Here is a 14298-nt window from a genome sequence, read left to right on the forward strand (position 1 = left end):
AGATTTAGAAACCAGTGGGTAAATTCAACTATAAAGTGATTTACACAGTGAACTCTCTTGGCCATCATTAAAATATGTTCTCTCATTTTTAGAGCCCAACTAAACAGTCAGTGCATTGCTCCAACAACCTTGTAGTACATACTTTTCTAAAAATTTTTCATTTTAATGGGAGCAAGGAATAGGGAAGATAATTTCCTGATATATTTGTCTGAATTCATTCTTGACTCTAATAATATGAAATATAGTAAATAATGACTCACATTTCTATTATAACTGATTTATCACTCAAGAATGAAAAATTAGCGGCAATGTAGGTTGATTAGATTTTAGGTTTCACTCTGTTTTAATATTTTTTAATATTTTTTATTGATTTCAGAGAGGAAGGAAGAGGGAGAGAGAGATAGAAACATCAATGATGAGAGGGAATCATTGATCAGCTGCCTCCTGCACACCTCCCCACTGAGGATCGAGCCCCCAATCCGAGCATGTTTCCCTTGACCAGAATCAAACCCAAGACCCTTCTGTCTGCAGGCTGATGCTCTATCCACTGAGCCAAACCAGCTAGGGCTGTTTTAATAAAGATTTTATTATATGTCCCCAAAATAAGTTAAACCTCATTAAGTTTTTCAGAATGATGATCAATACTTTTGCTTTCTAATCGACTCAGAATGTTGGCATTATTCCTTGTAACCTCATATGAAGTACGTAAGTATCAGTCGTCTATATCTACATCATAGAGGGTACCATTCTAGGCTGAGGATGGATTTTGTTTTAATACATTTTTATTGAGCACTTACTACAGGTGGGATACTCAGGAGAGTTGAACCTCAGCCCTGTCATTAATTAGCTGAGTGATGTGGAACAACTCTCTTCAGTGCACTGAGCCCCAACCTTCTCATCTCTAAAATGAGGGGCTTGGATTAGACCAGTGGTTCTCAACCTTCTGGCCCTTTAAATACAGTTCCTCATGTTGTGACCCAACCATAAAATTATTTTCGTTGCTACTTCATAACTGTAATGTGGCTACTGTTATGAATCGTAATGTAAATATCTGATATGCAGGATGGTTTTAGGCGACCCCTGTGAAAGGGGTCTAGCAGGACCAAAGGGGTCACGACCCACAGGTTGAGAACTGCTGGATTAGACAGAGAGACAGAGCATAGTAGGTTTTTTAAAAAATATTTTTACTGATTTCAGAGAGGACAGGAGAAGGAGAGAGAGAGATAGAAACATCAATGAGAGAGAATCACTGATCAGCTGCCTCCTGCACGCCTCCTACTGGGGTTCAAGCCCACAACTCAGGCATATGCCCTGACTGTGATCTCTTGATTCATGGGTGGAAGCTCAACCACTGAACCATACCAGGCAAGAGGATAGTAGTTTTGAGAGTACTTCCAGTTCTGCCTTTCCTTTGTGATTAGCACAAACAGCTCCTTAAAGGGAAAACAAACTTTTCCTGCCTGTACTGGAACTTAAATAGCCACCTAATGTTGTATAACATCACCTCAGGACTAGCATTCGTCTCTCCCTTAAAACCTTCCATGGTAAAATGCTGGCAAGAGCACTGGAACTAACAGTGTTTATACCCATAAGCTATTACTTGCTTAACATTTTGGTTCTTTTTTACAGAAAGAAAATAATCTGTGAGTTGTACTCCAAAGTGCTGGGAAGTGAGGAAGCTTTACACGTAAGAACACCCAGCTTTAATACCTAGCAGGTTGTTCTCAATTTGCTCCAAATGAATAAGCAAAGCAGATTCATGTTTTCTGACAGTCTTATGAAGAGAGTATAAAGGGATATGCTTACTGGAGGAGTAACTTCAGCAATTACAGAAGGTCATTAAAAGCTGCTGTCAGGTGCAAGCAGTTTCTGATGTAGTCATGCCTTGGAGCAGTGGTCAGCAAACTGCCTTGGAGTATTTAAATGTTCACTGAATAATTGGCAACCAGTTGTAGTCAGAGCCTGGAGCTGCAGGTATTATCTCCAGGGTAGATAAGATCAGTTCCCAGTACTGAGGGCCTGTATATTATTATATACTGCAGTATATACTTGACAGTGTAACTGAATGTAGACTCTGCCCAGGTCAAAGTCATGCTAATTTGTTTTCCCATTTATAGACTCAATTCACAGTTCATTTAGGAATTTCAGTGCTTTCAATCCACCACTGAAAGCAAGTATGAGCATGAAATTCTTTCTGAAGATCCTAGCAGATAGCTTAGGGCTCTTTTCGGAGATTATCTCTGAACTGTTCAAATAATAAATTTGCAGAAGGTGTTAGGAAAATCATAGGAGGTTCTCTTATGTCCCTTGAGAAACATCTTCATCTTTAATTCTCCCCTTTTTATCAGAATTCCTATCATTCACTTTTCTAGCTTAGAGAAGTAGTTCTGAAAAAGTATTTCTGAGACACTGTTTATCTTCTACCTCCTCCATCACCTTTTTTCCCCCCAGCGGTAATGCGCTGGTGGATGGGGAAGCATCCATCTATTTTATTTAGAGAATCTAGAGATTTGAGCAGACTTTTCCAGGGCCTGATTATTGATGGGATTTCCTGTAGACTTAGGTCTAGACTTCAGAATCTGCCTGGAGATGTCCTGTGCCCAGATATTGGAATGCTTCATGTCTCCCCTAGTCAAGCGGTTGAGAAAGTCAGAAGTATACATGGTACCTCACAAAAGATCATTACTTGGTTCTGTCATGTTTCCCTTAATGTGCTAGAAAAACAGGTCCACCTTTTTAAAAAATGTAAACTTTTTGTTAAAAATACACAAGAGCCTTCATTGTTGACTGATAGAATTTCAGCTTTCTCTTTCCTTTGGAATTTTCTTCCCATTGAACTTCAGCCAGTGCATTATGAAGAAAAGAATTGGTGCGAAGAACAATACTCTGGAGGCTGCTACACCGCCTACTTTCCTCCTGGCATTATGACTCGATATGGAAGGTACTACCCAGACACTATATCGACTAATACAAGACATACACTAAACTTACAATATAAGCAAAGTTCAACAGGAATTTTAGAAATAGTAGTCAGCATTCCTATTTCTAATGTCTTAAGTAGTCAGTTTGTATATTTCTAGATGTCCATAGAAAAACAAGTATGTTGGTACAATAGAACAATAGCTGTCAGCACATAGAACAATAGCAGAATACTGGTGAGGATTTCACATGGCAGCAGTACATGCGAGAATTCTGCAAGTTGCAGTGTCTTCCAAGAGGCCTTCTTGAGCTCAATTAGACATTTAGTCACACACGACCCCTCCAGGTTCCTGGGCACCAGTCTACATAGAAGGACGTGGGCTAAACATGTCTTGCCACAGACATATTCCTCTTCAGGGGGAGGCATCCCCATTGTATACAGCTAAGGTGTGAAGAGGTGATAGCCACCCAAGGTGGAGGAGTCCATCTTGGCTTAGAAGCCCCATAGGAGCCATTGTCTCAACCTCATAGACATGGTATTCAGGGTCCCTGCAAGGGGCACCACACTCAATGAAGCTCAAAATGATAGCCTCCTGCGAGGTATTTACAATCCATGCCAGTCTTCCCAGCCCAGGTGCAATTTATCATTGTAGGGCAGTGTTGCCTGATAACATAGATGGCATTATACCTTCATCAGGTTTTTAAAGGAACAGAGCTAGAAAGTTAACTGAAGGTCACATTTGTCACGAGGAAGAAGAATTTATTAACCCTTTCCTTACATGAGATTATTATTTGTGTTTTTTTATTATTAATTGAATTAAATACTCGTTGGTAGTGATAGCAGGATTGAGTAACTGGAGTGGTTCTGAAGTCTATAAGATGGGACTAGGATCAGCAATAGATGAAGCAAAAGATTCCTAAGCTGGAAAAAGGTATGGCAGTAGGTTGAGGTGAAGGCCTTTGGGATAGAAATGGGCAGCTTGGGAGATTTTATGAAAGTGGCTGCAGACATGGTAGGAGTCAAAGCCAACAAGGTCAGAGAGGACAGTTGTCCATTCAACCCTGCCCTTCCGTGGTTCTCTTTGGCAAGACCTCTGTAAGAGAAGGCCCACTACCCTGCCCTCAGCCAGTCTACAGATAAATTCATAGACACTAACTGTACAGCGTGTCTATGAGTGTCTTTTTTTTAAGGAGACATACATATAATCCTTCAGGTCTTTTTTTTTTAAGTGTTTTTATTGATTTCAGAGAGGAAGGGAGAGGGAGAGAGAGAGAATCAGTGATCAGCTGCCTCCTGCATGCCCCACACTGGGGATGGAGCCTGCAACCTAGGCATGTGCCCTGACTGGGAATAGAACCATGACCTCCTGGTTCATAGGTCGATGCTCAACCACTTAGCCACACCGGCCGGGCTCCCCTCAGGTCTTTTCTTTGCCAGAAATCATTTAACCTTCCTGTCTTCCTACTCGCCACTATAGTTATTCCTGACAACCTGGCAGTGCCTGCATGGTTGGGGTGTGCCATCAGGTGTGATCCCATGCAGAATCCACCCCTTTGGAAACATCTTTAGCAGAATGGCTACAGACATAAAACATACAGCAAATAAATCTGACTGGATTTAATGCATGTTCTTAGATTCCAATTCTGAATGGCTAGGAAAAGGTCAACATCACCTCTAGTGATTGATGATCTGACAGCCTGATTCTCTCTGGCTTGAAAGTTTAGACCCTTGGGTGCAGGCCCAGGAAATAAGGAAGAGCCTTTCACCTTTGGCTGAGTCACATGGGACTTTTTGAAACAATTTGAGTTACCCTGTCTTCTCTGGGATAAATGAGGGCAGCAATTGACTCATTCATCCTCAGTGCCTTCTCAGGTAACTGTGTGACCTCTCTGTTCTCTTGAAGGATAATTCGAGAACCAGTAGACAGAATTCATTTTGCTGGAACGGAGACAGCCACACATTGGAGCGGGTACATGGAAGGAGCTGTTGAAGCTGGAGAGCGAGCAGCTAGATCGGTAAGGGAGGAAGCCAAGTCAGCCTCCCTCCTGAGTCCAGCAGTGTGTTTGGTATCTGGCCTTTCTGGATCTTGACACTGATAAATCTGTATGTCTACTTCTCTGCCCCTTACTCCACTCAGGGGGCTCATCGGTGGCCAGGAGGGCCTTGAATCTGTCAACACTACAAAACCTCATTTCACAATACCATTGCCACTTTCTTTCAGATCTTGAATGCTCTGGGAAAAGAGACAAATCAAGACATCGAAGAGCCTGAGTCAGAGGTAAGTTTGTCAGCTTCATCACCATAGACTAGTGCAGGGGTGGGCAACCTTTTTGTGAGTGCGTGCCAAAACCAGCAAAATCTCTGACTCAAAATTCTTCTGCGTGCCAACCCTAATTTTTTGAGAACATGTTACGCCTACTTGATATCTCTTAAGGTGTACGTATGTGAAGAACCTTGAAGAAATAATAAAATTCATTCGAGCGACAAAAACACAGTATATGATGATGAAAAATACATTTATTTTTTAATGTATACATGTACACTGATAGTCTGACAGAAAGCTTTATGACTCCGTTTGATATTATCAGTGGGACTTTTGCTGCTGCATCACTGATGACAGAGATTTTACATCAGGTTTATATTTCGTGACCTTCAGAGATATGCACCAGCTACTACTTTCACCCGTCAGGCTACTCCTATTACGAGATTTAACAAAATTCATCACTGAGAACAAAGATTCACAAGTGTATGTGGATGAAACCAAAACACTGGTCGGATCTAGGAAGGCAGGGAGAGTTAAGGCAGAGGCATAGAAATTGCTCTTCCCCTCTCTCGTCAATCCATGTCTATGGTCTTTAAGATAACTTGTTATGTAAAATTATTTATCTAAGATGCACCTACACTGAATTTATCTGAAAAATAAAAAAGTTGATATTAAGGAAAAAATTGTAAATGGAAGATTATAAGAGAGGGTTTCGCGTGCCAGCAAAAGTTACTGGCGTGCCATGTTTGGCACGCGTGCCAGGGGTTGCCCATCCCTGGACTAGTGACTACATGAAAAACGCATATCTTTCATCTTCTAGCCTCTGGTGTAATTGTAGGTGCCACTCTCCAAAGCATATCCGTGCACTAATTTTACAGATATGTTTTGCCCCTCTTTGTTAGTGCAGAAGTCTTCTGCTAATGATCTGTGTTCTTTCATCTAGGATGTCCCAGCTATTGAAATCACACACACCTTCTGGGAAAGAAACCTCCCCTCTGTGCCAGGCCTGCTCAAGCTCATTGGATTTTCCACATCAGTATCGGCCCTGTGTTTTGTGGTGTACAGGTGCAGGCTGCTAGAGCGATCCTGAAGTACACTCTCTGCTTACCCTTTTCCAGTACCGTCAGAAGGGAAATGTTGACAAATTAATGGCTGTGTCTCATTAGACTATTGTTAAGTGCACTGGATGGAACACCTTAGTTTAGTCTGTGTTAAAGTAAAAACAGCTTACAGAATCCCACCTAATAACCGGTGGAGAGCATGCTCCATCTTATTTGTGTAGATTAATTCATGTTGATTGGTGTATTAACTCTTGTGATCAGTTTCTTAGTTTCAAGTTAAAGTGCTCATCAGAAACAACTGCTATGACCTGTTTTTCTCCCCTTTAACATAAAATGCCTGGTAATTGCAGAAAGGAAACATTTCAGTCCTCAGGACATGGGAGGCATAGGTCCAGTCTCCTGGGGTGAGCAGCTCCCGCTTAGTGTGAAGGAATAGGACATGAACGCAGTGGAGGGAGACCAGTGGTTGCGGGGATACATTTTGTGGGTTGTTGCCTCAGGAATCTTCTGACCACTTCTAATTCCTGCAGAGTTTCTAGACATCTAGCCTCAGTCTTAGCTTGCCTGTATATTTTCCCATTTTTCTTCTTAAAGAGGAGAGTGTTTACCAAGGCATAATGATTAAATTGACTTTCTGTGACTTTTGTGCAGCTCTCCAGGTGAGCAGAGCGAACTAGTGACAGGGTTGTCCCCTTGAGGCCTCCCTGACTAGCTCTGCATGAAGCATCTTTTCTTCCTGCAAGATGGCTAGACATCACTTCACTCATCCTTGATGATAACATTCTCTACCAATTTCAAGAAAGCAGTATTTTTCTTTTTCTTTTTTTTTCTTTCAGGTAGACCCTGGCCCGTAGTGGCATATTTTTTTTTCTTTTTTCCTATGACCATAATAGAATTATAGATCTGTTAACTTAAATATCTCTTTAACATAGTTAGCTTAGAGTAAATGTTAGCATGATAATTTCTCTCAAATAACTGAAATAGACATTAAAATTTTTGTTGTTGTTATTTGTTAGACTATAAGATACAGAAAGGAAATCAGGGCTCTATTATAAATTCACTTGCCTTAGGTATTACATTTTATAAAAGGCATGAAATGGAGTGATTTCACATATGAAGACTAAGTTCTCTAAGGAGTAGTGTGGGCCCAGACTAGTGCCTACCTCTTGTCTTTCCCATTTAAAACCTATCAGAGCTGTAAAGCTTCTTCCAAAGGTTTCAGCCACAAGACACCTCTTTTCTTAGAATAAACATCTGGGGAAAATATCAGCACACATGTGATCAAATAAAGCAGTTGAGAAGATTCAGTGAACTCAGGTACGCAAGCGATGGATATACAGTAACACCCCATCCTGCATCATCAGTGAATGATAGCTGACACTTACTCTTTTATGTGCCAAAAATCTTAAATAAAAATATTGAAGAACATACTTCCACACATTAAACAAGTTAGATTCAAGATATTTTTTATCAGGTCAGTTATATGCCTCAGTTATCTTATGCTTTTATTATAGTGTGATACCATTGTGTTTGCCCCTCCACAAAGTATCACGTTTGTTTTATAGCTGTTGAGTCGACTGTTTCTTCTCCCATATTCAGCATTTTATTCTATATTCTCATTATCTCCTAACACTCCTTAACCTAATCTATTTTTTATTAAATGGGAATTAAAGACTGCCAAAGGAAACCAACCCAAGTTTATTACATAATTAACCTTATCGTAAGTCCAAAATTAAGTAATGGCCCCGGTGTGAGGACTTAAGGTATTTGTTTTGCCTATCCTACGGGCAAAGAGCAGGGTGTTTATGCTGCTCTTTGCCTTTCATTTGAAAGTGTTTTAGCTAATTTAGGAGACTAGAGAAACTAGTCAGTTCAGGCAGCTGATAGTGGGTTGCCCTGTTAAGGTGTCTGTTTCACAGTTCTGAAGACTTGAGTTGGCCTTACTCCATTGTAAGATCAATAATTAGATTTTAAAAGTTATCCTTTTTGTCATAACCGTTAAATAAGTATTTATACTACACTGAAGAAAACGATTGCAAGATCATGAACTACATTTTGTTTGATTGTGAACTTGATGTCTAATGTTCTGTCTGAAATTTGCCCCATTGCTACCTGTGGGGCTATGCATATGTGTGTGTTGGGTTTTTTTTTTTTTGCAATTGAAATATGCTTTTGCCTGTATGGTACTGTTTCATTTCTTAATAAAGTGCACTACCACCCTGACTCAGACCTGGCTTCTCTATTTAGTGGATAGTCCCAAGATTAAATGGCTTCTTATGGCAGGAGGTTACAATGAGGCATTGTCCGTGGATAATGGGTTTAAAAACGCCACTCTGTATTGATTACAACTTCTCATAGTTTGGTTTTCTCTCATGTTTTATCTAGGTTTCCTGGGGGCTGATTAAATTTTAGAATATTGTCTGCCTGGGCTATAATCAGTCAGTGTAGAGCAGCGGTTCTCAACCTGTGGGTCGCGACCCCTTTGGGGGTCGAAAGACCCTTTCACAGGGGTCGCCTAAGACCATCGGAAAACACATATATAATTACATATTGTTTTTGTGATGAATCACTATGCTTTAATTATGTTCAATTTGTAACAATGAAAATACATCCTGCCTATCAGATATTTACATTATGATTCGTAACAGTAGCAAAATTACAGTTATGAAGTAGCAACGAAAATAATTTTATGGTTGGGGGTCACCACCACATGAGGAATTATATTAAAGGGTCGCGGCATTAGGAAGGTTGAGAACCACTGGTGTAGAGTCTGATAGAAGCTTTCTCACCTAATTAACTCATAACAATATAGTTCTCTGTCTAAATTTCCCCATCTGGAAAAGGGTGAGTTGTACTTGACTTCTAATGATTCTTTTAATGACAGCATCATGTGATTTATGTATTTGTTGCTTACCAGTATCTATAGTCGACTATGCAAGTCACTCTGCCTTTCTGTATCTTGGTTCACTCCTTTGTCTTAGGTTAGGTTTCCTGGAAATAGACTCTGAGATACAGAGTCAGGGCAGAAAGTTTATTGAGGACAACTCCCAAGTACAGGGACGAGGAAGGCAGAATTGGACAGGAGTTGACCTTCAAAACAGTTGCAACTGAGGCCTCAGCAGATCCTAAGGAGGAGCTGGGAAGGCCCTTCAGAATGATCCCCCACTGAGGCAAGGGGGTCTGGCCTCCACACCCCTTCCTTAGCCATCCTCTGAGGGTGGGGGGGGGGAGTGCTACTTTGGATGAGGAACGGCAGCTGTGAACTGAGATCAGTTTGTATGCCCAGCAGCTGGGGGACCCAGGGAGCGGCACCCGCAGCATCCACTTTACTTGCTGTGAAAACGTATGTTGCCCTTTCTCATGTAAAGGATGTTGTGGACTTGAGCTTTGGGTTTTATACATAGAATGGAGCTATCGCCCTGAAACTGTCCCTGTTAGGTAAGGTAATTGCTTTTATTTTTTTTAACTTAAATTCTGTATTGTTGAAAGTATTACATATGTCTCTCCCCCCCCCCCCGACTTCTCCCCTGCCGTTCCCATCCCCCCAACTCATGCCCTCACCCCCGTGGTGTCTGTGTCCATTGGTTAGGCCTATATGCATGCATACAGGTCCTTTGGTTGATCTTTTCCCCTTACTCCAACCCTCCCCTGCCTTCCCTCTGAGGTTTGACGGTTTGATCGATGCTTCTCTGTCTCTGGGTCTGTTTTTGTTCATCAGTTTATGTTGTTCATTATATTCCACAAATGAGTGAGATCATGTGGTATTTATCTTTCTCTGACTGGCTTATTTCGCTCAGCATAATGCTCTGCAGGTCCATCCATGAGAGCTTTTTCTTTTTTACAGTAAGGTAATTGCTTTTAAAAGGTTGTCTTTCTGGGGCTCTGGGTAGAGAAGGGAGGGAGTGGTGGCGCGGGGCTACGAGGGTCTCTTTGCCAGACATCCCCCCCCCCCCCGCCTTGTCCCAGCCCTGAGTGCACACCAGAAGGGGGAGGGAATGTTCTGGGCTGGGACACACCCCGGACGGAGGATACAAACTGGAGGAAGCGAGAAATGTCACCAAGGACCCAGGGCCTTTGCTTCCAGTTCCCCAGCAGGGCCGGTCCCACTGGACACTCCCTCCTTAGCGCCCACTCAGACCCCGCAGTCCCAGGGCTTATAGCCTGACCGCTTGCCCTGGACCAGTGGTTCTCAACCTTCCTAATGCTGCGACCCTTGAATACAGTTCCTCATGTTGTGGTGACCCCCAATTTCATTGTTACAAATGGAACAGAATTAAAGCATACTGATTCATCACAAAAGCAACATGTAATTACATATGTGTTTTCCGATGGTCTTCGACGACCCCTGTGAAAGGGTCGTTCGACCCCCAAAGGGGTCGCGACCCACAGGTTGAGAACTGCTGCCCTGGACGCTTGCATGTTCCCTCTCCGGATGGCTGCTTCAGCCTCCACTTTGGGGAAGGCTCACTCCTACTTCCCTGGGGCGCCCTCCTCAGCTCTATGGCAGAGTTTGTGCCCCTCCTGGGACCTTTGGAGACGACAAACTTTTTAAAAAAATATATTTTATTGATTTTTTACAGAGAGGAAGGGAGAGGGATAGAGAGTTAGAAACATCGATGAGAGAGAAACATCGATCAGCTGCCTCCTGCACACCTCCCACTGAGGATGTGCCCGCAACCAAGGTACATGTCCTTGACCGGAATCGAACCCGGAACCCTTCAGTCCGCAGGCCGACGCTCTGTCCACTGAGCCAAACCAGGGCGAGACGACAAACTTTTGAGTGGATAAGAATCAAGAGGAGCCGGTCCAGCAGCAAATCTTTCCTCACCTCCAGGCCTGCCCCAGCCCATGGGGATGGAGTTGCTGTTGCCCCAAGGCCATTGCTCTCACAGGGTGAGTGAGGGTCAGGAACTCACCTTAGTGCAGGGAGGTCAAGTCCGTGATGCCAGGAACAGCCCTGACCAGCCGCACCATCCACGTCTGCTCAGCAAGTAAGGGAAGAGGCTCCCTGCAGGCCTTGGTGCAGCAGATGCTGAAGGCTGCCCAGAGCTGCTCCCTTGCCCCTCCCTGGCCTGGCTGGGAAGAGGAACCCAGTTCACTTCTCAGGCCCTGGAATGCCAGCAGAGCCCACAGCTGCAGCTGCCTCCTGGAGCCTCTTTGTTCAGTTTGCTGTTGTGGTTTCTCCCTCACTTGGGGGTGGGGTGAACAGGAAATGAAATGTTGCCGTGCTCCTAATCCTTCCCCATTGCCCCCCAAGCCTTCAAGCTGCTGATGGCAAGGACCGGCAGCTTCCAGCCCTGCTCAGAAGCAAGTTCACATTCTCTTCTGGGCAAGGAGGGGCGGCAGATGCTCCTTCCTCGGGCTCCCTTGCTCACTGACCCATTTCGAGGGCATCTGGGGGTCAAAACACTAGATTGCTTCAATTGGTGTATAACTAGCATTCCTTATCACACCAAAGACCGAGATTTCTCCCATCAAGGAAGAGGTGGGCCTCACCCCAACCTGCACCTCTTCTCTGGCCCTTAAACCAGTGATGATAAAGGTTTGGAGAGACGGGGGACTAGAAGGGGAACATGCAATTTGCTCCATGGAGAAATCAGTAGCTTCAGCTGGTCATGCCACCGATATTTACTTAGCATGTACTATGTGCAAACATGGCCTCTGCCTCAGTTTGTCACGGCTGTGAAAAAAGATTCTTGCCAGTGTGAGGCTTCAATGAGTGTGGACAAATATATAAATAAACAAATGGGTGCCAAAAAATAAAAATAAAAGGTTGTATTTCTGCACTATTCTTTCTGTGACAGAAAATCAGAATTGGAAGGAACTCTGAAAATGTTTCAAACTCTGTCTCAATAAAGGAGCCCTCCTCTACAATATCCTATATAATAAACATGTAATATGCAAATGGTCATTACATAAGGATTGACCGTGTAAGGACCAGATCATGGATCAGCAGGAGGCTGGGGCAGCAAGCTACAAGAGGGGGGCAGAGAGCTACAGGAGGGGGCAGGGCAGCAAGCTATGGGGTGGGCGGGGGCTGGGGGAGCTACAGGAGGGGTGGGCGGGGGCTGGGGGAGCTACAGGAGGGCAGCAGCGAGCTACTGGCGCACGAAATTGTGCGCAGGGCTACAAGTATTAGTAGAAATATTAAAGTGGGTGAGGGAGGAGAATATGCATTTATAAGCAGAAGTCCAACATCTAACGTCTTCAAGAGTTAGGCAGCCAAAAATGAGCAGCAGGCATGATACATCAAGAAGTAGTGGGGACTGTGGTTGACCTGGAGAGTATCTGTCCCTCAGAAAATCATTTATATTCAAATTCCTTTAAAAGATTGCTAACCAATCAAGACACATTTGAAGATTTTGCTCACGTGACCAAATTGTTCTCGTCTCACAAATAAATGTAAGGCTTGTTTTTACATCACGTGAATGATAAAGTCTTTTCGGATGTCTTCGATTTCCTGAGAAACCAGCACCAAGACCAGCAAGCATTTTGTAAAACTTCCTGGTAAAGGACAAAAAGAAGTGGGGGAGAGACAGGAAAAAAGCCCTCTCAGATCCGAAATCTCCCACAAGAAATAACCTGTCGCCCAGTGCTTCCCAAGGCAATGCTTATCTCCTACTATGTCAATGTCAGAATGGATGAGCAGTGCCGGAGTTTATTGGAAAAACTGCGTTCTCCCTGTGAGGTAGAAATCACAACTCTCTGGTCAGTGTTTAATCTCTGTTGACTATGACATAATTCCAATAAGCAGGACATCAACATGGAATGAATTAATTTTTTAAAACTACACTGATCACTACTCCGAGATGGTGATAAAATGCAAAGCATGTGCCTTAGCATAAACTCTATGCTAAGTGATGGCGAACCTATGACACGCGTGTCAGAGGTGACATGCAAACTCATTTTTTGGGTTGATTTTTCTTTGTTAAATGGCATTTAAATATATAAAATAAATATCAAAAATATAAGTCTTTGTTTTACTATGGTTGCAAATATCAAAATATTTCTATATGTGACACGGCACCAGAGTTAAGTTAGGGTTTTTCAGAATGCTGACACGCTGAGCTCAAAAGGTCCGCCATCACTGGCATAGAGTCATTGGAAGAACTGGCAGGAAACAAAGGTATTGGGTAACAGGAACAATCCCCCTTTCCTCTATCAGAGCCCAGGGCTTGGCTTCCCCCCTTGACCAAGGCCATTCTCTTCAGAATTACAGTGCAGGTCTCAGAGTAACAGCTCGTGTGAACTAGTTGTCTTTGCCTGGATCCGGGTTTGGAAAGGCAGTTTAAGGCCTCATGTGAACAAATTGGCTTGAGGGAACTTGGAATTCCTTCAAGGTGTAGAGCAGGCCACTCAAGCCAGACTCCACTCTGTGCATGCATGACTCATACAAGACAGTTATTTATACTCCTTTATAGCCACACCTCAGTGGGAACCATCTTTGCCTATTTAATGGGCCGCAGATGTTTTCTAAGAACCACCAAGATCCATAGGTGAGACTGTGGCACAGTGTGGTGGTGTGGGCGTATGCTTGGGTGGTGGGGTGGGAGCAAGAAAAAGAGAAGGGAAATGGCTGGGGAGGGGGTTGCTTAAATGTCCACAGAGCAACATGAGACGTTTGATGGGTTGCTATCACCAAAATAAATAGGTCACCTGAACTTGCCCTTATATAGTTGATGGGAAAATGAAGTAATTTGGGTTGTAGCAAACAAGCATTCGCTCTTATTCATTGACCTTTTAGAACAGAAGCAGGAAGAAGGTACTTTTACATTTTTGTGAGCAGTGATTGCCCTGTATTTTTACAATCATTCAACAAATACTGAGCACCTACTATGTACTGGCAGGAACCACTGAGATTCAGCAGTGAAAAGACAGAATTTACCTCATGGAGCACATAATCTACTGTAGATACCAAGCAACAAATTTGTTTAGGCTCTGGCCAGTGCTATCACAAATGTAAAATACTATGAATGCAGGGGAAGTTTCTAGAAGGACATGAGATTTAAGAGGCGGTTTCTAGGATCTGTCCTCAGACCTCTGTAAGTCACTGT

At 43.1% G+C, this 14298-nt stretch overlaps 1 protein-coding gene across 1 annotated transcript in view; it reads left to right on the forward strand.

Annotated features, from left to right (window-relative positions):
• The window catches only part of MAOA (monoamine oxidase A), a 56849-nt gene extending 48378 nt beyond the window's left edge, over positions 1 to 8471 (forward strand). The window contains 5 exon segments of the mRNA XM_006090566.3: positions 1630 to 1687; positions 2844 to 2941; positions 4824 to 4935; positions 5142 to 5198; positions 6127 to 8471. Coding sequence (XP_006090628.1) covers positions 1630 to 1687; positions 2844 to 2941; positions 4824 to 4935; positions 5142 to 5198; positions 6127 to 6273 — 472 coding nt within the window. The 3' untranslated portion in view covers positions 6274 to 8471.
• Positions 8472 to 14298: the final 5827 nt, after the last annotated feature.

The sequence above is a fragment of the Myotis lucifugus genome, unplaced genomic scaffold (assembly GCF_000147115.1).
Source record: "Myotis lucifugus unplaced genomic scaffold, Myoluc2.0 scaffold_76, whole genome shotgun sequence".
Taxonomy (NCBI): Eukaryota; Metazoa; Chordata; class Mammalia; order Chiroptera; family Vespertilionidae; genus Myotis; species Myotis lucifugus.